The sequence below is a fragment of the Fundulus heteroclitus genome, chromosome 1 (genome assembly GCF_011125445.2).
Source record: "Fundulus heteroclitus isolate FHET01 chromosome 1, MU-UCD_Fhet_4.1, whole genome shotgun sequence".
NCBI classification, from domain to species: Eukaryota; Metazoa; Chordata; class Actinopteri; order Cyprinodontiformes; family Fundulidae; genus Fundulus; species Fundulus heteroclitus.
In genome coordinates this window covers 4,332,889-4,356,509 of record NC_046361.1, presented here as the reverse complement: position 1 = coordinate 4,356,509, position 23,621 = coordinate 4,332,889, and the positions used below count along the sequence as shown (strand labels likewise).

Genomic DNA, 23,621 nt, shown 5'->3' with positions numbered 1-23,621 from the left:
TGTACAGCTGTTAGGTTCCTAAAACCAACGGAAACAAACCTTAAAGAAACTAAATCAATAGCATCAACATCATACTTCATCACTCACGTCTGCAGTCCTTGATCAGTGCGTTGCCATAGTAGCCGCGTTCACACTGGTCGCAGGACGGCCCGTCGGTGTGGAAAAGGCACCTGAGGCACCGTCCCGTCCTGGGGTCACATGACCCAGGATCCTGGGGGTCGATGTTGTTGTTGCACTCGCAGGGCAGGCACTGCCCGCCGGGCTGCTCCGGGTTGCCATAGTAACCTGGGGCACACTGATCACAGCGGGGACCTTGGGCAGGAACAGACGGTCATTGTGGGGTGATTGATATTTGGTAAAGCAACATTGAACAGTGTTATATGTTAAGAAAAACTAAAATGCAGATTAACGGGACAGTATGAACTTTTTTCAAGTAGTGGAGTAGTGGAGCTGTCATCAGCAGGCAGTATCTCCACTGCAATCTGATTTTGAATAAACTAAGAAGTCCTGATTGGACAGATGAGCTACCATCTAGACCACGGCAGATTTCTGCCACCTTCAAATAATTTTAATATCAATTATTTTTTAAGCGTATCAGACTGCTGTCTACTGCAGGTAAGATATCTACTGCTAACAACTACACATGGTGCCCATTTGAAACTGTAAACAATGATTTTATATACAGAGCCTTACCTGATCTACATTGCCTTTTAAACGTATTTAGGTTTTGTCAGTTTAAAGCCACAAACTTGTATTTTATTTGTATTTATTGTGAAAAATTAACACAAACAGAGCAGAAATCTGAAATGGGAGGAAAGTGATGCCTGGTTTGTACAAACGGATTTAAAAACCGTGGCATGCATTTGCTTCAATTACAGCTGTAAGTCTTTTAGGATGTGTCTCTACCAGTTTTGCACATCTAGGGACTGAAATGTTTGTCCATTCTTCCCAGCAAAATAGTTCAGGCTTGGTCAGATTGGATTGAGGGAATATGCAAACAGCAATTATCAGCGCCTGCCACGTGTTCCCAAATAGATGCAGGTCAGTCAGATTCAGTCAAATCAGACAGATTGGTCAAAAAGTTTCCTATCTGAGGAAACCCAGCAGGTTGCATCAAGTCTCTCCAAGCAGCATTCACTCTTCCTGAAAGAGCGTAGAGCCACAGTGGACAGTTGTCTGCATTGTTGATGGCTTTGCAGCAATCCCTCATATACTAAGCATGCATGAAGTGACATGATTGTGCTTTGTTCTGAACCATTCCACTGTGGTTTTGCCTGTATGATTAAAGTCGTTGTCCTGATGAAAGGTGAACGGCGGCCCCAGACTCGTCTTTTGGGACCTCTAACAGATCTTCCAGGACTTCTTCCCTGTATTTCATTTTGTCTATCTTCAACTCTAATAACCTGTTTGGTCCTGTTGATGAAAAGCATCCCCACAGCATCAGCCTACCATCACTATGTTTCACTGTCAGGCTTTTATTTCTAGCATAATGAGCAGTCTTAGATTTATGTACAAAGTAATCCAAAAACATAAAACACCCAAACGTGTTCTCTATCTTTTGTTTAACATATAAGCGCTACGTTTTACAAAATCGAAATAAAAAATACGGATTTTGTGCTTATGATGTGATACGAGCTCACCTGTAAAGCCTTGTTTGCAGTTGCAGATGATCTGGTTGGAGCTATAGTCGGTTTGACAGGAATTCCCATTAAAGTGGTCTGAACTGGGGTTACCAGGGCACGGGCAGGGGTGACAGTGATCCCCTGAGCCAAGCACTGGGTTTCCAAAGAACCCTTCCACGCAGCTGTGATGAATGAAGAGAGATACTTATACATTTAGCACCAGACCTGCAACAAGCAGCAAAGGCAAAAAGGGAAGGTTTAACAGTGATCCGTCCTCACCGCTCGCAGAAGTGGCCCGCGGTGCTGTCCCTGCAGCCTCGGCACTCCCCCGTCCGGGAGTCACAGAGGTCTGCGTGGCCGTTACACTGACAGGGGCTGCAGCCGGGGAAGCCCCACTGGCCTGGTTGGCAGTCTGAGCACTGGCGCCCGGTGGCCCCTTGCCTGCATGGGCACTGACCCGTCAGCGGGTCGCACTGGTGGCTAAAGGAGCCCTCTGGGTGGCAGGCACAGGCTGAAAGACAGGGAAGAGGGTTGTTTTAATGTCTTCCTGTTTCTTAGCAGTGCTCATGCTCTGAAGAGAACAAACTGCTTAAACGACAGCGATTACTTTATTTTCCAAGAATTAAAGCGATTATTAAGGGTTTTTATTTTAAGGACTGCTTCTGCTACTTAGCAGAAAAAAAGGCAAATATATCATTTTCTCTTCCCAGAAGAACCATTTACTGGGTAATGCATTGTATCCTTTCATAATAGCCTCTCAGTAAGACTAAAAAAGCTGAAGGACTCGACTGCCCTACACTAGAAATGATGTAATTACTCATCTCAATATACCTCTTATTTAAAATGCCTCCCCAAGATGAGGGATAATAGCATTCACCGCTAACCTGCAATAAAATAATTATGTCTAATCATCAACCATAATTAGAGAATCGTAGCTAACTTTAGAGTTATTCATCTCATGCTCCAAGAGCAGGCTCACCAGTGCAGCCATTCACTCCGAAGCCGTAGGTCCCTGGGGCGCACTGGTCGCAGCGCCGCCCAATGACGTTGGCTTTACAGCGGCACTGACCTCCGACCTTGTCACACTCGCCGCTGACGGAGCCCTGAGGGTCACACTGACAGGCTGCATGCAACAGATAACAAAGGATTAGATGCCGTTTTGAGTCTGCATCCTGTCAGTCCACATCTCCCGCCTGTTTTTGGGTCCACTTACGCAGAGCCCCGTCGTGAATGTTGGCTGAGATGCTGCAGATGAGTCTGGCGCACGGCTCAGCCAGAGGTGGCATCGGCGTGATCAGGAAGGAATCCAGGCACATGTAGCGGATCATGTCCTCACGGTGCCGTTCTGCGTCCTGACCACTCTCCTTGAAACCAGGAAGCTCCGTGTACTTGGGGATCAATACCAGCTATTTTGGGGAAATAAATAATCAAAAAGACAAGAGTTTACAGGATTACAAGGAAAGATGGAGAGACATGGGCTGGTGACCACAGTAGGCTGATTTTATGCCTGACGGACTCTGATTGGTTATTAGCTGGTCGGGATAGAAAAATCAAACATGTTCCCCAATTGGTGAATGCACCATTTGATGCTTATCTTAATGATGCTGAAGGCAACACTCTTCTGTGTTGAAGCTGTTACTGTAGGGAAAAAGACTCAAACAGGATATTTAAGTGTTTGTGGGATGTTTAAAAAACGTCAAGGAAAGCAGGAATATGAGAAGCTTCCACAAAAAGACCCAACGGAGGTATTAATTGGCAGCAGATGTCTGGAAGCTGAACACATTACGGCAAAGTTATGGTTCATCAATTTGTGAAGTCCAAATCTTCATTTCATCTAGCAAGTTGCATTAGACAATGCTGGCAGCCTTTTGGAAATCTAACAATTAAAGCTGGCGCCAGACTAGACGATTTTTTTTTTGCCTAATTTAAGCGCCATTTCCCGGGGGGAAAAAGTCTGTGTCAGCCTATAAAAGTTCGGATCAATCAGCAGGGCGAGTCGACACTAAAACCTGTTAGTGTGAGTCACGGTGAAAACTGGAGTCTGCAAGTGGGTTAGGGGAACCGACCTAATCTGACCTCAGTCTCAGTCAAACAAACATGTTTTGGAAAAGCTGACCTGGAGTCAGATCAGCTTTACTGGCCGAAATTATGTGCAAAAACAAGGAGGTTGACTTTGGTTTCAATAGCTTACAGTGTACAGACTGACATTAGGTTAAATGATCTAAACTTTAGAGGAAAGAAAAAAAACTAGATAAGTGGAGTAGTATGTGCATGTATGTATGTATGAACAGCTTTTTATATGCCAATTTTACAAAATGGAGGTTGTTATAGTACAAAACTAATCTATGAACCAACTCATGATACGATGACCCAACTCGTCATGTCATGATAAAAAAGAAGGAAAGAAATACCCTCAGGTATTTAAGAGTAAAATACAGCAAAAAGTGAAAGGCCCTCTTAAAACCAACATTTCAAATATTCAACATAAGGGTGAGAATGCTCGTAAATTTACAGCTGTCAGTAATTAATGAGTAATAAAGTGGTTTAGTTTGGGCTCAATTTAAAGTACTGACATTTCTGAATAAAATATTTTACAGTTAGAATTAGGTTACTTATAACAATGGTATGCGATCCAGTCCAAACATAATAGTTTGTTGCGCTAGAAATACCAACATTTTGAGAATAAAGCCAAGTGATTTGAAAACCCACCAACAACCTCTCATCATAAATGTTCTAAACTCTCAACATGAGTATTTCTAAAAACGCAGTCAATGCCATCCATCCATCCAGAGATCGGGTCGCGGGTCTAACAGGTCTAGAACATCGCCTCCAGTCCTGCTTTGAATAATAATGTTCAACCACAGAATGGCCTGTTAGAAAACTGTAGTTGCATTAAACAAATTAATTATTTAACAAGCTTTTCTACTCTGAAATGTTAAGTTAAACAAAGCTATTGACTGAAATGATCTTGAATAAAAAAAGAATATCTGGTTTTACAGCCTAATTCTTTATATTTATGTTTATAAAAAAGATGCTAAATTCACTTGGAATAAACTTTCAGGGAAAAACGACTGACGATTAGAGACCCCACAAAAGAAATCCATACAGGGAATTAGATTATCTATCCAGACAAGGTGTCCCTCTTAATTTCTGAGTTTACATTTTCCTACCACTAGGGGGAGTCCTGAAGCATGCTTCCTGCACCTGTTGCCCTTGCTCCTGCTATCAGGTCCACAAAGTTTCCTCAACATTAATCCCTTTGTAACATTTTTTTTAAATCAATAAAAGCTCTGTATTTGGAGCTCCAATGAAAGGCACACAGAGGCCAGTGTAAAGGCTGACTGCAGCCATTCCAACAGTCTGACCGCAAATAATGAGCAGACCGCGTATGGTTTGTACTCACCGAGTCAATGAGGATGAAGGCGGTAAGATGTCTGTAAGCGACTCCGTGTCGCTGGAACCTGATTGCAACCACATAGCGATTACTGGGCTCAAAACAAAAGGGCCTGGACATCAGGAGGTATCTGGAAGAACCGATGAGAGGCACTGGATAAGTCTTTGGCAACTGATTTACAAGCCATCATGACAGCATTTGGTAACATTTATTTCATTAAAAACATAAACAAAAAAGTCAACAACGGGCTTCACTATACATTTATCTATCTATCTATCTATCTATCTATCTATCTATCTATCTATCTATCTATCTATCTAGATAGATAGATAGATACAGATAGATACAGACAGTTATATATATATATATATATATATATATATATATATATATATATATATATATATATATATATATATATATATATATATATATATAACTTTGATAAAGGAATGTAGTTTTCCAGCATTGTGTGAGGGACAGCACTGTGACCCAGATTGACAGGTGCTTGCTGCAATGCAGGCTCTGAGCATCAGAAATATGATATATGACAGCCATCTATCATTTTCCTTTCACATTAATAATAATAATAATAATAATAATAATAATAATAATAATAATAATAATAATAATAATAATAAAATGTGGTAATCATATCTTACAATTTCCAATAAAATACTTTAAAGTGGGTTGTTGTAGTGTGATAAAATGGGGAAAAATTCAAGAGGGCTGTCTATGACGTTTCCTTCATTCATGCGTTTGGTGGCAATCTATTTGAAGAGGTAAATAAATGGATAATCTAATGTGTATAGCACATCTTATGGTGCTACACTATACAGCTTGGTACTGTCATATGTAAATGTAGGTGCTACAAATAAATACAGCACTGTGGGTAATAATCGTTTCTTTCTATAGCCGTATAGAACAATATCAAGGCCAGCCTATGATCTCAGTTGGAGGTCTTATTCACTGGTTTTGTAACAGGAGCTTTTCTCCACTGCTAGCTCCTCAGCTCTGATGTTTCAGAATTTGTTGCAGTCAGGTGCTGTGAGACAAAGGAAGTGGATGTCGTGGCCTCGCTCTCATTCCTTTTTAGCATTCTAACTCAGTGAAGGTTTCATACCTAATTATGATTAATGGTGGGTGTGGAAGTCAAGTTTGTGTTTGAAAGTACAGCTTGACCGAACCAAATGTTTGGACTGGACAAAATGAGATGAATGGACATGTCTGTCTTGGTGCGCACACACTACTGTCTAAGCCCCTATAGAGTACGGATAAACCCAGTGAACTTTGACCCTGAGAGTTGAATGGCTGCCTATAAATGACAGCCTTTCAGTTAGATTGCACCTTTATCTGTTTGTTCTGCAGTTTTCACAATCTGTGCCCTAGCAAAGCTGACGTCTTCCTGTACCGACTTCTTCCAAATGCTCACATTTTTGTTTGCCCACCTGTGTCTCACAGTGCATACAAGTCGGGGCAAGTTTAGGTGACAACAATGATGCCATTTTTCTCCCTTAGCTGTCTGGGATATTTGAACAAACATAGAGTCTGCAGCCCTCGTCTCTCAGAGCCATTCTTTTCTGCAAGCAAACACCGATCACTAGTGTCGGTACCTGTCGCGGTGCGGCAGCGTTTCAGTGTAGAGCTGTTCGGCTGGCAGAAGGTTTCCACATCGGCGACTTGAGGGCAGCTCAGCGGAGGTGATGCTAACCACAGCCTCCCAGTCCTCTGTGGACTGCAGCGAGACAGAGACACAGTAGGACAACGAGTTCACTGGGCTTTTTAATGTGCCCCGTCCCAGTCCACGGCAAAACCCACCTCAGGCTCGTAGCGAATCATGATGTCGTACTCCATGGCGTAAGGGATGTTGTCGATAGTGAACACCAAGCCGGCCCCGTCTTTGACGCGAGCGAAACCGGGACCGGTCCACGTGGCCGTGAGGCTGGGAGTGTGCTCTCTGTGGACCGTCGTGACATCCAGCTGGGAGGGAAGCACACGTTTCACCCACACAGGACTCTCCGTGTCAGACTCACATCATAATCACCAGAGTCTCCAGTCCTCACTTCCTGATGTCAAACCTCCACAGAGCTGGAGTATCTACAGCCCTTTAACCATTCCAGATGTTGTCACAGCAGGATTTGTTGTAGAATCGCCTGTCACTGGATTTAAAGCTCCAGGTGTTTTGGGTATGGGTCTGTCAGCTTTGCATGTCCATGGACTGGATATTTTGTCCATTCTTCTTTGCAAAATAGTGGTATTTCTCTTCCAATTCACAACTGTGAACTCCTTTGTATTTGTCTAGCTCTTGAAATCTCAGATCACATTCAACAGTTTGTGGCTACCCCATGATAGACGGGGGAAAAGTCAAGAGGGATGTCTACTTCAACCCTTTAAATTTATCCTATTGTATGGTGTTTATTATATGCGCTTTTCTTTGATCGTTCTGCAATTTGCTTCTTAAACAGGATTATGGCTCCAGTACTTTTTTAAACCATGAATGCATATTTTTATCAGAACGAATTTAAGTTGTTCAAATGTTTATTACTATAACTTTTTTCTTTTTATCAGAAGAAAGCAGAAATCAACATGTGACTATAACTGGTACAGCTCCTTTTAGCTAACAGTGGGACCTATTAGCTTCTTCACTGAGAAATAAAAAAACTTCAATTAGGGATAAAAAGTGAATCAGAGTCCTACTGTCTGCTGAAGCTGCCGGATGCGTCTGAGCGCCGCCTGGTACTGCTGCGAGCTTGAAATGCGCCTGTGTCGCCGGTGCCTCCTGGCCTGGTTACTGAGGTGCTGAATGCAGTCGTCTGCTGCCTGCGGACGGACCTGGCCCTGATGGGCGAGATGGAAAAAGGTGACGTCATTTTAAAAGCAGTATGCAGAAGATCTGTGCTCAGCTTTTTGATACAGCTTTGAAAATGTCTCGGTTTTTACTTTCCAAAGACATTACGGAGAACTAAGAAGAAATGTCTTTGCTATGTTGTCAAAGAAAGAGCTGTTTTATTCATTTCTGAAAGTGAAGCTGAAACCATATTTTTACATAGTTTGTATAAAAGATTATTTCTAGTAACTCTCTAAAAAATGGTTACATGCATTACCGTCTTATTTGGTAGAATTTTTTTGGGTGTCCTTCCTGGGGCTTGCTGGCAATTTGGCCCGTTCCTTCAGGCAGAACCGGTGTGACTGAGTCAGCTTTGTAAATGCCTTGCTCTCACACACCTTTTCAGCTCACATCTTTTATGGAACTGAGGTCAGGTATGGTGATGGCCACTCCTCAACACTGGCTTAGTTGTCCTTAAGCCTTTGGTACTAATTTAATGGCATGCTTAGGCTCATTTAGAAGACCCATTTGTGACCAAGCATTCATTTTCTGTCTGATTAAATGAGATGTTTCAGCATTTCCAAATAATGTTTGTTCCTCTTGATGTCATCAGTTTTAGAAGTCCCCTGGTCCGTCCTGCAGCAACGCACCACCACAACCCGATGCTGCTACCAACACACTCTTCTGTACAGTTTGGATGGTGTTTTTAGGCAAGCTACACGCTTTTTCCTCAGAAAGTAACATTGGTCATTATGACTTAACACAGATTTTACACAGTTGGAAACTGTAAGCAGACTTTTTTTGCCCTCTTCCTTGCAGAGTGGCCCGTGACGGTGCAAGACTTGTTTTACTCTCCATAATGGCATTTTCTTATCAACCAGACTGATCAAAAGGGTTGTTCTTTGGTCCAGGGTTGATCCGCACATTTCACACAAAGTCACATTCACACCTAGGTCACAGAAACTGTCTTCTTCCTGAACAGCATGGTGGCTGGATGTTTCCAAGGTGCTCATACTTGCATATAATTCTTTGAACAAATGAACGCGGCACCTTTAGACATCTGGAAATTGTACTGAAGGGTGAACCAGATGTGTGGTTAACAGTTCTCTTCCCAATATCTTGGCTGAGTTCATTAAATTTTCACAAGACGTCACAAGAAAACAGCGCGCATTTGGTGTTGCCTTAAAATACGTTCAGGTTTGCCTCCTTCTAACTTCTGAATTTCTGAATCTGAAGCTTGCAAAGCCACAACGTCATCGTCTAGGCTTTCCCAAGCTGTTGAAAGGCATTGAAAGATGAGTGTAAGTAAACTTCTGAAACAGAAGAAAGTGATTTTCAACAAAATGTTCCTTGTCATTATTCTGGTTGCTAGGAAATAGAAACAATAGTGGTAATTGTAACAGAACTAAAACAGGAACACTTGGTCTGATTAAATGTCATACTCTCAGGTCTGGGTGCAGGTTTGGGTTTCTCTCTCTCCTCCTCTGCAGGGCGTGACGGGCAGGTGCATCACATCACCACTGATTGGAGCCCTTCATAAGGAGCTGAAACCAGCAGGAGGGCGTCAGTTCTTTCTCGCTTCCAGCGTGGTACTTGACCAACCTGATTCTCTTGATCTTGTTTAAATCCTAGCCTGGACCTAACCCTGTGTACCTGTTTTTCCCCTCCTAAAAACCTGGACTCCAGCCCAAGAGACTCCAAGCCGGACCTCCAAGAACTAGAGAAAGCCTTGGGCTCATTTACCTGGTTAATTCCTCCTGTCTGAGCTCACCTGCCTGTCCACCCTCTTACGCCACCATACTGGAGAGAACTCACCGGACCTGCACCTACAGCTTGGACACCACCCTTCCAAGACGAAACCAAGCCCCGACCTCTGTGAGTCATACACCCCCCACTATTCTTTTTGGCACCTTCCTTTGCTCACCAGTCTACTCATCTTTTCCTAGCAGAACCTGGACTGTCCAATCTGCCTGAACCACCTCAGAACAAACCACACCTGTTTTCAATAAATTCTCTTACCATACTGTCTGTCTCCGTAGTTGCTCTCATTCAGAGTCTCACTTCTTTAAACATGACAATTTCTTTTATACAGCACCAATATCTAGTTTCAGTTGGATCTGCTGCTGATGCCTAAATCTTTACTGAATGCCTTTAGTTTCTCTCCAGGAGCAATTTACCAGGCCATGTCAGGACATAAATGTCACAGTTCAAATCACATCTCAACTGACTACGTGCTTTGCACTGTAGCCTTTCTTCTCACGACATTCCAAAGTCACTGAACTCAGTTGTTCTCACATTCCTGCTGCTGAGATGTTGCGAGCGTGGACTGTCCGAGCTTGCCTGAAGGACTAAATAGTAGGATGCAGACCCTCTAAAGAGTGCAGAAGATACATGGATAAAAAGACAAAAGAGATGAGGCGAAGGATGGAATGGGAACTAGATCGGCTACATGAAAGGGTGATTCCTTTCCCCCTATTTAAATTTGGTACCCAGACAAACCAGAGGTGGGCAGATGATTTTCAGCTTGATCAGGCCTGAGCAATTACTGATCATTAGGGAACTAAAAACATCCCATCTGTTATTATCTGTGAATGCACCGTACATAAACATTCCAAGGGAACACTAAAAACTCTCTTCAGTGTGGAAGTTACAGGTAACTAAGTACTCCACTAACACCAGGCTAAAGCCTCTAATGACCCAGGAGTGGTGGGTAGGTCATCCATTTGCATCTGACTTGGAATGCTCCTAGGAGGATGGGCCTCCTTGTCCTGTAAAACAGCAGAGGACCAACTGCAGGTTGCTCGAGTGCGAGCCACCAGAATTGACAGACTCCTGGATAGGTGTTGAAACATTTTTAGAAAGAAGTGAACGAAAGTCTGGTTGCCTCCAATGTAAGCTTGTTTGCTGTTACCAGCATTTGATCTGGAGAGGCAGCTTCAGAAACAATTCTGTTTTTAGATGTAGAAATAGCTTAGGGTTTTAGATAATGTGAGGGATTGTATATGGGGACAGGCATTAATAAAGTACTTGAATAAATCTGAAGTAAGGTCTGATGTATCCATTTTCTTTTTTACTGTGATAAAATGTAAGTGGGTAATCAGATGAAAAGCATTGTATTGATGGGTTTCCAAATATTACCATTTTAGGTAGTAGCACTACGCTGCTGCAAGGCCTAACACGTCAAAAAGCTCTTTTATCTGCTGTAACAAACTACTGAATATGAAACACTAGATGAAAGGCTGATGGTCTAAAGGTACTTGAGCGACTCTGCTGCAAGGTCTCACAAGAAATCAGTGGAACTAGATTAGACATACAGGCCACATCAGAGTTTACATGAGTTCTTTGAGATTCCAGGGAACTGAATTGTTGTGATTTTATGTTTTTTTAAAGATACAACTAGGGATGCACCGATATGAAAGTTTGAGCCAATATCGCTATCCAATATTAATATAACTGTCATGGTCGACAACCAGTATTTACACATGTTACAGTATTTCCCTACCCGTTCGACACTGTGAAGAAATGACCACACCGCTGGCATTGCTTCTCTGCTTCATTTAAATGGCCATCAACCTGCTATCTTTTTTTTGTGATCTTTAGATTTAGCTGGTGTTGTTATATTTCTCTGATTTTTGTAGGACTGTCACATTTCATTGAGTGATTCAAGGACGTCAATTACTAATATTCATCAAGGCGAATTATCTGCCTCGAAACTTCGTTAAACTATGTCTATGCTTACAATTCAGCTATTCAGGGCACTGTGCTCTGGGCGGGTGGCTGCCAGTAATGAGAGCCTATTCTGCTGATACATAGATGCCAAGTGTGTTTATCAGTAATGGCGAGAAACATTGACAGGCAGACAAGAACACACATGAAGAGACAAACTTTTAAAGCTATAAGGTAGGGCCGGACGATAATTCAATAACAATATATATTGATAGAAAAAAAGGGTCAACAAAATGTTCAATAGATAAACAGTTTTACTTTTTTTGCATTCTAGCTTCTCCTGTATGTTAATACTACAGTCATTGCATCCTTCCAACCAATTACAACACAAACCCCCTTCAAACAGTTATGAGAGCATGCGTTCTTTTCTTCTTTTTTAAAGGCTTGCAGTTTTGGTAAGAATTTGGTTAAATAAAGTTGTTTGGTTGAGTTTGAATTTAGTGCTTTTGTCTTCTTTATCTAAAATAGGTCATTAAACTACAGCAAAATGTCCATATATGTTTTGAAGTTTCTTTTAATTATTGATATCGAGCAATATGATTTCTATTTTATCAATATGCTTTTTTTTTCTATATCGTCCAGGGTCACTTTTTTAATGCCGGTAGGCATTAACTGAGCTTTTTGCGCTGTCGCCGCTCTGCGTTGCTGTTCCCTGCCCAGCCCCCACCGTTGGTCTAGGCTTTGTTTGATTGGTTTTGATTGGTCATTAAGGGAGCCAGTCACGTGAGGATACAGGATGGAGAGGGTGCAGGTGAGTGTTGCTGTGGGTAGAGTCAGCCTGTTGCATTATGCTGTAGTATAACTCTGAGGGGCAGACACAAACACAGCATCTGGCTGCAGTTTAAAGATACTGGGAACAACAAAGCAGAGTACCTTCACTGCAGAATGAAAATAACTAAGATAACTAAGAGCAGGTTCCACTACAAACCTACATAGATATAACCTGACAACAGCCAGATGCATGTATCGCTCCGCCTAGCTCCACTCACATACATCTGGGACATCGCTCCTTGAAAGTGATTTCCCCAACCAAATTTTTGGTCTGGCCAATCAGGACGCAGGGCGGGTGTTTCATGGATGTGACGTAGTGGAGAAGCCACCGTGAGATTCCAACAACAATGGCGGCTCGCATCGAGGAAGCAAGCGTTAGCATTGATGCTGCTATTTCTTCCGTGTTGTCCAATCTACCTAATATTGTTTCATTAAAAGAACATCAGAGAACGGCTCGGGCGGTCAGCCCGGGATCGACTCCGACCCGCGGCGCTTTGACGGCTGTCTTCCCCCCTCTTCTTAGCGCCTCGGCTCGCGGAGCGGGGGGGGGGGGGGGTGGGGGTGGTCGACACGTTTTCCGCGGACCGGCTCGCGGAGCGGGGGGGTTGGGGTGGACGACACGTTTTCCGCGGCCGCCTCGCCAAGATAGCGCTGGGTGAAACCTTGCACTACAGCCGCAAACACATAAAAAAAAATAAAAGTTTTTTTTTTTTCCGCGTCGGTCTCATCAGCGTCACGGGTTAGCTTCGGTGTGAGTGGTTGAAATAGCACGTTGATAAAGATGACAGACAAGTGGCTTATCCAATCATATGCAAGGAGTTTTGATAAGGCCCAGCCTTCAGTAAAGGCAATGCCTATGGCCGTGTCCCAGATGTATGTGAGTGGAGCTAGGCGGAGCGATACATGCAGCTGGCTGTTGTCAGGTTAACATAGATATATCACAACTGTCAATTTAGGAGAGAGTTTGGTTCTGTTCTGTGGATTTCTTTGCAGTTTTTTTTTAATTTACGCAACAAAAAAGTTTTACCAAAATATTAAACAAAAGAATAGTTTTAAAAAGGCAGTATTTATCCTGCCTGAATTTGTATGAGCAGTAACTTTTTTGATCAATGTGGAATTAGTTTTATATCTTGTCCGTTTTTGCATTAGAACACAAAGAGTGCACATTGGCCCTTAAGTACAAAATATGTTTTTTTTTTTTTGTTTTACAATTACAATATAATTATACTTTTTATTGTAAAAAAACAAAAAGAAAAAAAAATTGCAACAAGACACTCTGACCATTTCGACTACAGAGGAAGCTGTATTGATGTTAGGTCAACCAGAATGAGCTGAGCTTTTAATTTATCAGGTAGAACGTTCTACTTTTAGCTGCAAATGCATCTTTTTCGTTTTGTTATTCAAAAAAGGAATTTGATTATTTATTTGCATTTTACATGTATTTCTATCACTCATAAAATAATCTTAAGTAATTAAGTGAAGAATCTGCATATGTGCCAATTTGGTTTTATCCGATTACTAAATTAATTATCAGGATATTGATAATAATATTCAATTACTAAATAATTGTTTGTGACAGCCCTAAGTTACTGGCCTCGTTATTCCCCTGTTCTTATTTCCATTTGAAGAGTGAACTTGTTAAGAGTGCATAAAAAGCAATGTGGTTTTGAACAATGCCAAACTTACAGTATTAGGCTCCATTTTGTTTTTAAAATATCGCACATATAATAAACATCTACTACATGAGATACAAGAATGTCTTTTTTTTTAGAGATTATGGCATTTTGATGTGTGTCGGCCTGAGAAACTTTGACAGGAATGTGTCACTTCAGTGCATGATGTCATGGGGCGATAAATGCTCTTTCTTGTAAAGGGATAAACATTAGGTCTAAAAACTAAGCATCTAAAAGGTGTCTCTTTTTCAGATTGTCCAGGGAAGAAACTAGCCAATTTGAGCTTTTTTCTCACAAAAAACAACCTCTTTAAAAACATCAACACAGTCACTTTCTGCACAGCGCAGGAGTTGTGGTGACCTGAGGAGTAAATCATGAGCTCACCGGCAGCGAGGGGTCAGTTGGAGAGCGTCCGGTAGCTTCTTCAGCCTCGTATTTGTAGTAGTCAAGGGGTGCACAGAAATACCCAGGCTGCACTTCTGAACACTGTCGACCTATAAGATGCCGCCTGCAGTCGCACTGGCCATTATCCATCATGCACCTTATTTTAACAGACATGAAAATATTAACAAGCCTGGTTAGAAGACCGAGGGGTTAAATATTACAGACACAAATTTCCATAAGATTTACATGGATATCAAGTTTGTGTCTAAAATAAAATTTATCAAATTATCCCTAAAATAAATCATAATTCTTTACCTGTTGTTGAACGCTCCACCAAAGTCACATTCACAAGCTCTGCAGCCGTGCTCGTCATTACTGAGACCCCAGTATTCAGGCTGCAGAGGGGAAACAATAGTTTTATTCATGATGCATAATGTTACATATGGTATGTAGTTGTTACCAAGACATTAGCTTCTGACAAAAGTCTAGAATAGAAATCCCTCCAGTTTAGTTTAAGTTAAGTTTAAGAATCCGACATGGAAAGAAGCTGGTAACACATCTGCATAACAAGATAGATACAGTAAATCATCTTAAAAGCTGCCCAGCTCATGACACTTACAGATTACAGATTACTAACCAGACACTGGTTGCAGTAGCGACCTGTGACATATCTTTTACAGGAGCAGTCCCCACTGATCTGATCACAAGGAGAATCCACCATAATGATGCCACGGGGGTCACAGTTGCAAGCTGATGGCAAAACACACAAACAAACAAACTCTATACCCAAGAAAGAAATTTCTACTTCTGTTCAAACAGCCTGAGACGGACATAAACACAGAAACATACGTCGGCACCCTAGTGGGTCGCTGTGGCTGAGTCCGTAATAACCCGCCTTGCAGTCGTCGCAGCGCGTGCCCTTTACGTTGGCTTTGCAGCGACACTGTCCTGTGATCATCCCCATATCCAGGTCGGTGTGGCTGTCACACATGCCTCCCTCCAATGATCCCACCGGGTCACAGTCACAGGCTAGGAATAAAGCATTCATGTTCAGTTTATAATTCAATTCAATTCATTTTTATTTTCACGAAACAACCAATTCACGAAACATGTCATCTCAAGGCACTTTACAAAGTCAAATTCAATCAGATTATACGGATTGGGTCAGATTATACAGATTGGTCAATATTTTCCTATACAAGTGAACCAGTTGATTGCATCAAAGTCCCGACAAGCAGCAGTCACTCCTGGAGAAGCGTAGAGCCACAGGGAGAGTCGTCTGCATTGTACGTGGCTTTGCAGCAATCCCTCATACTGAGCAAGCATAAAGCGACAGTGGAAAGAAAAACTCCTCATTAACGGGAAGGAAAACCTCCAGCAGAACCGGGCTCAGTATGAACGGTCATCAATCGGAAGCCAATCGGAAGCATATATATATAGTAAAGACAATTGTTCCAAGGACTGAACCCTGTGGTACTCCACAAGTGACCCTAGAGTTTGAGGAAGATTTATTATTAACATGAACAAACTGGAATCTGTCCGATTGATAAGATTTAAACCTAATGCTTTCCCCTTAATCCCTATAGTATGCTCAAGTCTGTGTAGGGGATTATTGTCATCAACTGTATCAAATGCAGCACTGAGAACTAACAGGAAAATACACAAAGGAGCTAAATATTTTGACAACATCCAGCATTTACAAGAATAAATCATACGGCAAACGAGAAGTTAAAGCTATAAGTGGTGATCCTGTTCAGAAACACTTTTTGTTGTACCGGGTGAAATGGTCCTTCCATCCTGACAGTAGTAAATACATTATGTATTCAGAAAAAAGATATTAAAATTAGATCTATGTGAGAGCTGCAGGCTTGTAAAAAACTCTGGCCAATCCCTGGCATTCACACCGAAGGGCAGTGATTGGTCCTTTTGCGTACAGTCCACTGGAATTAAACTCGTTCAGAGCCGCAAATGTTGCCTGGCCTTTTGAAAAAAGACAAGTTATAATTTTTGATAAAGATCTACTGTAGGAAATATGTACACTTTTTTATGCCTATTTTGAGGTTTAAAAAAAGAGGATGGACAGGACGTTGATATTTGTGGATAATGTAAAACAAAATAAATTTCCAACATAATGAAAAAACATTACTGGCACTTTTAGCATCATTCAGTTATTCAAAAAGGGAATTGGGGAAACTTTGGGAAAAATCACCACCTCTACCTTTAACTGGAAAAGAGCAACATTAAGCATGTTTACTAACCACTATTCACCACTGGTGAAAAACTGGAACGTGCTTATTTTTTCTGTGCTTGAAACTGAAACAGATTATTGAATGTCTAATCATGAAATGATGGGGAAAGAGAGCAGCTGATATCGGATGGGAGATTCACTAAAGAGGATGAGAATTATTTGAAAACATGGAAACAAATAATACATTTAAAGGACAGGGAAAATGAGGAAAGACCAAAATGTACTGATTCAAACCAAAGCCCCAGCCAGGTTTGTAAGGTAGTGTCTTTGCACTGTTCTTGCTGTATGCACCTCAGTGTCTCGAAACGACTGATCTCCAGGTTTCCACTGTTATATCTCAACATTAGTTTTGGAGTATGTTTGAGTCAAAAGTGAGCTCAATGACAGTTAGTGTCCCACCACAAGATTAAACAAAAGAGCCTCACCAACACAGACACGAGGGTCCCGAATATCCCTGTTTGGGTCTTGGTAGTAGAATGGCTTGCACATCTCACAGTTGCGTCCCATTGTGTTGTGCAGACAGTTATCACAAACTCCTCCACTGGTGTTTCTGGTAGCCAAATACACCGCCATGTCAAAGTGACACCGGTCTGTGTGACCATTGCAGTTACACTCTGCAGACAAAGGAAAAACACATCAAATGCAGGCTATATCTCACAAACACGTGTCTGAATAATTTTGAGGATTAAAGGACAGCACAGTTCTACAATGCTTTCCAAAAGTATTCATATCAGTGGAAACATTTCACATTTTGTCACATTGAAACCACAAACATCATATTCTATTGCCATTTTTCTGACAGACCAACACAAAGTGACATATATCTGTAAAGCAGAAGGGAAGGTTCAAGGTTCCTTTATTTGTGCCTGTAGGTAGATTAGTTTTGCAGTGGCTCAAAGTACACATGTACTGGTGAAAAAAACAGATCTCAATATGACCAAAACCATAAAATACAGCTGTGCTCAACAAAACAAATCAATGGACACAGAGGAGGCGATCAAGACAAATATGCAGTTCACTGAGAGTGCCTGCTGTAGGAATAGATATAGATAATGGATGGAAGGATGATTTAATCTATATTAAAATGTCAGAGTCTCCTTAAACAGCCTTTTTGCAGACTGGCTCTGTCAGCTGTAGGAATAAAGCTGTTTTATAATGTCTGGTCCTACATTTAGGGATTAAGAGAGCTCAAACTCTGTGAAAAAGGTGGGAGTTGTCATTTAATTCAGAGGTGGCTATCCACCGTACCTGTTGTCTGTACAGGGATGATGCTGATTGTTGGGAATCATGATTTTAGTTGACTGTGCGCTCTCTCACTCTCCTGCTGCGCCTCCTAATCATAACAATCTGCTTCACCTGTGATCCTCTGGGGGCAGGTCGTTACGTTTATTACCAACACCTGTTCACCTGCTTTATATGCTGGGATCCCACAGTCTCATGATGCCAGACTATTGAAACCTGTGAGTAGATGTCCAGCATTTGTCTTCGCCTGCCTGCCATGTTACCGACCTGATTGTTCCTGGCCCTTGTCAGATACTTTATTTGGCTTCATGGTATTCTAGATTTCGATCGAGACTGTCTCATGACCTCTTGCTAAGACCTTGGAATATTTCTGCTATCGCACCATGAAATCTACCCAGAGCTGCCACAGTTGCTTTTTCTCCCCTATCCTAGTGCGGCTCGCACCACCAGCCAAATAATTATGTGCTTTAAGCATTAAGCTTAACTTTAGTGTCCTTGCAGAGGACAGACAGTATCATTTGACAGCATCTCAAAGAGAATCATAGCTATTTTTGTTGCTTTCCACGATTTTTGAATGTTGTTTGGTAGCCAAAAAAAGCCCTTAAAAGCAGGCCAAGGTCTACAACTCGCTTATTGCTATGTTCCCCTTTCTAGAGGCGTCAGCATTTGCCTGCATCAGGGCTTTATTTTGTATTTGAATAAATGCAAGCACCATGTCTGGCTTGTATATTGGGTTCTCAGCCTTGAAGTGCATCACACGCTCCAATCAATCTGGACGACACTTTAACTTATCTACTGGAGGGAGCTTCTCTCTTTCACAGTTTTATAACCAAACCATGACACCAAAGAAAGGATGAAACAGATTAAATAAAAGCATGATAAAATACGGTCATTATGATTCAACCGAGTGTGCATGAGTGTTTGTCCTGTGTGTCTCTGTGTTGCCCTGCGACAGACTGGCGACATGTCCAAGGTGTACCCAGCCTCTCACCCAATCACGGCTGGAGATAGGCACCAGTCCCTCCATGACCCTGCATGGATAAGCAGGTATAGATAATGGATGGATGGATGATTCAATCTATATTAAAATGCCAGAGTCTCCCTAAACAGCCCTTTTGCACACTGGCTTACAGGCTTTTCTCTCTTCAGAACAGTCATATAAGTAGGCGGTAGATGCACACGGTTATGGTCAGCAGGGCCCAAAGAAGGTAGTGGGACAACTTCATAGCCATCCTTCATCGATCCATAACACAACTAGTGTGTTGTCCTGTCTTACTAGACAGGAGGCAAGGATAAAAATGTGGCTAAAATCACATTTGGTGCAACTGGGGAGATAAACTGCAGATTCTCCACAACATCGAAGATGGTGCTGGAGGAAGAGGAGGTATCATCTTTCAGATAAATATACATAATTGTAATACAGTGTTCAGAAAACTCCAGGGGAAGGTAAAAATGTCGCTCTGACACAGATAATAATTTAACCTGTAGCATACAAATACGCTCTCCTACAGTCACAGAAGAGCAGTAGCCTCCAACAATGTACAGACAGACCCCTCCTTGTGTTTTCTTTGTTACTTCTGTCTGGTGGAGAATGTATACAGGTTTCCAGGGTTACTATTACTCATTTAGTATGAAGATCGAAATGTTCCTGAAAGAAGGATTACATTTTTGTCATTTTTCTCCCACTCCCTCTACTCTCTACCTACATTGATCACATCTGCTCCTAATTACACCTGACTACCTGGTTCCCACTCTTCTATCTACTGTGTATGTATACCAATGGCTTCCTCTCAGTCAGGGCTGCTTCATCTGTTTACCCAGGTTTCAATCAAGAAATCACTTCAACAGGACCTGTCTGACAAAGTGAAGTACACCAAAACATCCTTAACATCTAGACCTCATGCTGAGATCCAAAGAAATTCCAGAGCAAATGATGAAGAATGTAGTCTAGCTCCATCAGTCTGGAAAGGGTTAAAAAGCTTTGAGACTTCAGCGAACCACAGTGAGTTATTCACAAATGGTGAAAACATGGAACAGTGGTGAGTCTTTCCAGGAGTGGCAGGCCGACCAAAATCACCCCAAGAGTGCAGCGACAACTCATCCAAGAGGCCACAGAAGACCCCAAAACAACGTCCAAAGAACTGCAGGCCTCACTTGCCCCGGTAAAGGTCAGAGTTCATGCCTCCACCATAAGAAAGAGACCTGCATCGTCCAGGTCAAAAAGACAAAAACCACTCCCCATCCAGTGTGAGTCCCGTTACATCTGGAGTTAATGTAACACCACATCATAGCAACAGTAAATGGTGGTGGCAGTGTGATGGTCCTGGGATGTTTTGCTGCTGCAGGACCTGGAAGACACGTTGTGATAACTGGACCCATGAATTCTGCCGTCTTCCAAAGTATCCTGAAAGAGAAGGTCTGGCCATCTGTGCGTGACATCGACCTGAAACCGACTCAGACACAGGCTTTGTATTGGTGTTTATCTTTTTGTCAGGTTGGATTTTGGACTGCCTCCTTTACCGGAATATCTCAGGTTTCCACTAAGTGTGGAGCTCATCCCCCCGTCCTGCTCTCCTCCTGTGGTTGATGCCTTGACCCGCTGGTGTGATGGCGGTCCTCTGTATCCGGGGCTGGGTTCTTGGGTGTGTGCCGACTCACTCCTGGTAGCTGCTTCGCAGGGCCAGGGCTCCCTTGCTCTGTCGGGGCTCTGCTGGGGAGCTGGGAGGTTTCCTGGATCTATCCTCTGCTCTTCCCTGGGATGGGCATCTTCCTGTGTTGGTCCCTATTGGGCTCCTGTGCTCTGGGGGCCCTTTCGGACGTCTGGAGTTCTGGCCTCCCCGGTGTCTGCCTTGGCGCTCTGGGGAGGCGGGTCTTTGGCTCCTCACATCCACTACTGAGCATTTTCCTTTTGGATAAACCTTACATACACAAGCACACTCTCACAAACACCTACAGGTGCTTGATTCCAGGTGCTCACAGATTTACTTCTATACAGATGAACCCTATAGTTAGCTTTGGCTGCCACTAAATAGATCTTGTATTAAACAATACTGAATATTTTTTAGTGATGTTACTAAATTTTTGTCAGCTTTTCTTCCTTTTAAAATTTGCCTCATCTTTTTCTCCTCTTCCTTTTTCTGTGTCCATTGAACTTGAAATAATCCCAAAATAATATCTAATAAAGTTTTTTGCATGTTGATATGAAGCAGAGCACGATTGCAAAAGTACTTGTGAAAGTAAATCTGTTGGGCTTTCTGTGGCATTAAGATAGCAACAGTGCTAGACTGCCAGACAGGACAAAAAAAAAGAAAACTTGGGTTCTGCAGCAGGTCAATGATCCAAAACACACCAGAAAGTCCACATCTGAATGGATGAAGAAAAATAAAACAAAGACTTTGGAGTGGCCTAGTCAAAGTCCTGGCCTGAATTGTTTAAAGGTCATTCAAGCTGGAAATCCTTCCAATGTGGCTGAATTACAACACTTCTGCAAAGATGAGCAGGCCAGGATTCCTCCACAGCACCTGAAAAGACTCCTAGCAGGTTATCCCAAACGTCTGATTGCTGTTGTTGCTGCTGAGGACGCTCCAACCAGTTATTAGCTTCAGGGGTAATCACTTTATCACACAGGGGCATGCAGGTTTAGATTTTGTTTTGCCCGTTAATAATAAAAACCTTCATTTAACTGCATTTTGTATTCACTTGTGTTTTCTATGACTAATATTTAAATTAGTTTGATGTTCTGAAACAAAGGAGCAAACACTGTTTCATACCACTGTAGGCTGTTTATTTTATTTTTTCTTGTTCTGTTGTTTGTAAGGCTAAATGATGTTGTTAGGCCAAAAATGAAGACATTTGGAAGACTTCTGTCTTCTGACAAGAAACTGACTTCTTGTCAGTTGGCTTAGGAAACAAATGTCTACAGATCCGTTTACCGTCAGATGAAAGATATAACCTGACAACAGCCAGATGCATGTATCGCTCCGCCTAGCTCCACTCACATACATCTGGGACATCGCTCCTTGAAAGTGATTTCCCCAACCAAATTTTTGGTCTGGCCAATCAGGACGCAGGGCGGGTGTTTCATGGATGTGACGTAGTGGAGAAGCCACCGTGAGATTCCAACAACAATGGCGGCTCGCATCGAGGAAGCAAGCGTTAACATTGATGCTGCTATTTCTTCCGTGTTGTCCAATCTACCTAATATTGTTTCATTAAAAGAACATCAGAGAACGGCTCTGAAGGCTTTTGTTGGTGGAAACCATGTTTTCGCCCTTCTCCCGACCGGATTTGGCAAGTTTTGTTTTCCGGGGCGCGTACGCGGATGCGGGTGGACGACACGTTTTCCGCGGCCGACTCGCCAAGATAGCGCTGCGGGAAACCCTGCACTAGAGCCGCAAACACATAAAAAATAAAAAAAGGTTTTTTTTTTCCGGCGTCGGTCTCATCAGCGTCACGGGTTAGCTTCGGTGTGACTGGTTGAAATAGCACATCGATAAAGATGACAGACAAGTGGCTTATCCAATCATATGCAAGGAGTTTTGATAAGGCCCAGCCTTCAGTAAAGGAAATGCCTATGGCCGTGTCCCAGATGTATGTGAGTGGAGCTAGGCGGAGCGATACATGCAGCTGGCTGTTGTCAGGTTATGAAAGATAAGCTGTATTGACAGAGTTTTTTTTAACCCATCCTTTGCCACCTCTCACATCAAGTTTCCAGTTGCAGTCACCAATCTTTTCATGAATGGTGAAGAATTTGGCCTTGAGAAATGAATCAGTTTCTGGTTGTTTGGTTCTTTTAATGGAAATTTTACCTCTGCAGGTGTGTGGGTCTTCTGCCTCAGCTGGTCTCCAAGGTGAGTCGTTGTGGAAATTCTTGCAGCGCTCACAGTTCAGGCCTTCAGTATTATGCTTGCACACACAGCGGCCATGGATCTAACCAATCAGAATCCAGGAGAAGGAGAAGTTAGAAAAGCCTTAAACCAGGTTGTAAAAAAAAAAAAACAGTTAAAGGAGACTATTTATTCAAAGATTATAATAGACATTTACAATTTTCTTTGGCTCTTTCAGACTTTCAAGTAACAAGACTGTCGTAGATATGTTTCACTGTATAAAGATACCAGCCCTACATAAAGCTAATTCATCTAAGCGGCATAAAAATGCAAAAAAAGACAGAATTTCATGCTAATTTACTCGGCCTGACTTTTAAGCACAGTCCATATTGGTTGTGGTCAGAGCTAGTCTAAAAGATTAATGTTAGCCATCGCTAACCAGTCCAGCACCTGATGTGATGCTTATTTGTTATCATCCTCCTGTTGCATGTCCACCTGTGTCCAAGTTTCACTTATCTGATCCAAACTGTTACTCTTGATGAAAGGAAAATTAATTGGGGACAGAAAAACCAGAAATAAGAAAGGCTCAAGATGGTCATAAACTGGACACTGAGGGTTTTATGCTCAGAATTGACAGAAACTGAGTTCTTTGGCCATAGTGGCAGGAAAAATGTTTGGAGAAATAAAGGTGAGGCTTTTAGGTACAAGAACAATGTACCAATAGTCAAGCGTGGTGGTGGTAACATCACCATCGTGCTTGACAATTGGTGGTTCCATCATTATCAGGGTCTATTTTTCTTCCAGCGCTACAGATGTTTTCCAGACGAAAAATAAAATTATGAAGAAGCAGAACTATTTCCAAATTTTTCAACTCAGTTTCACAGCTGAACAAAGCTAGGCTTTGCTTT

The 23,621-nt window shown here is 42.2% G+C and overlaps 1 protein-coding gene across 2 annotated transcripts in view; it reads right to left on the bottom strand.

Annotated features, from left to right (window-relative positions):
• The window catches only part of lamb2l (laminin, beta 2-like), a 94,445-nt gene that overhangs the window by 14,501 nt on the left and 56,323 nt on the right, over positions 1-23,621 (bottom strand). For both annotated transcript variants that reach the window (XM_021324962.2, XM_021324963.2), the window contains exons 9-23: positions 22,696-22,816; positions 17,071-17,259; positions 15,247-15,426; positions 15,035-15,147; positions 14,713-14,792; positions 14,398-14,554; positions 7,714-7,854; positions 6,835-6,996; positions 6,630-6,751; positions 5,026-5,146; positions 2,836-3,028; positions 2,602-2,745; positions 1,902-2,133; positions 1,641-1,804; positions 88-312 (exon numbers count right to left, since the gene is read on the bottom strand). In XM_021324962.2, the coding sequence (XP_021180637.2) occupies positions 88-312; positions 1,641-1,804; positions 1,902-2,133; positions 2,602-2,745; positions 2,836-3,028; positions 5,026-5,146; positions 6,630-6,751; positions 6,835-6,996; positions 7,714-7,854; positions 14,398-14,554; positions 14,713-14,792; positions 15,035-15,147; positions 15,247-15,426; positions 17,071-17,259; positions 22,696-22,816 (2,344 nt within the window). The remainder of the gene's footprint in view (positions 1-87; positions 313-1,640; positions 1,805-1,901; positions 2,134-2,601; positions 2,746-2,835; positions 3,029-5,025; positions 5,147-6,629; positions 6,752-6,834; positions 6,997-7,713; positions 7,855-14,397; positions 14,555-14,712; positions 14,793-15,034; positions 15,148-15,246; positions 15,427-17,070; positions 17,260-22,695; positions 22,817-23,621) is intronic.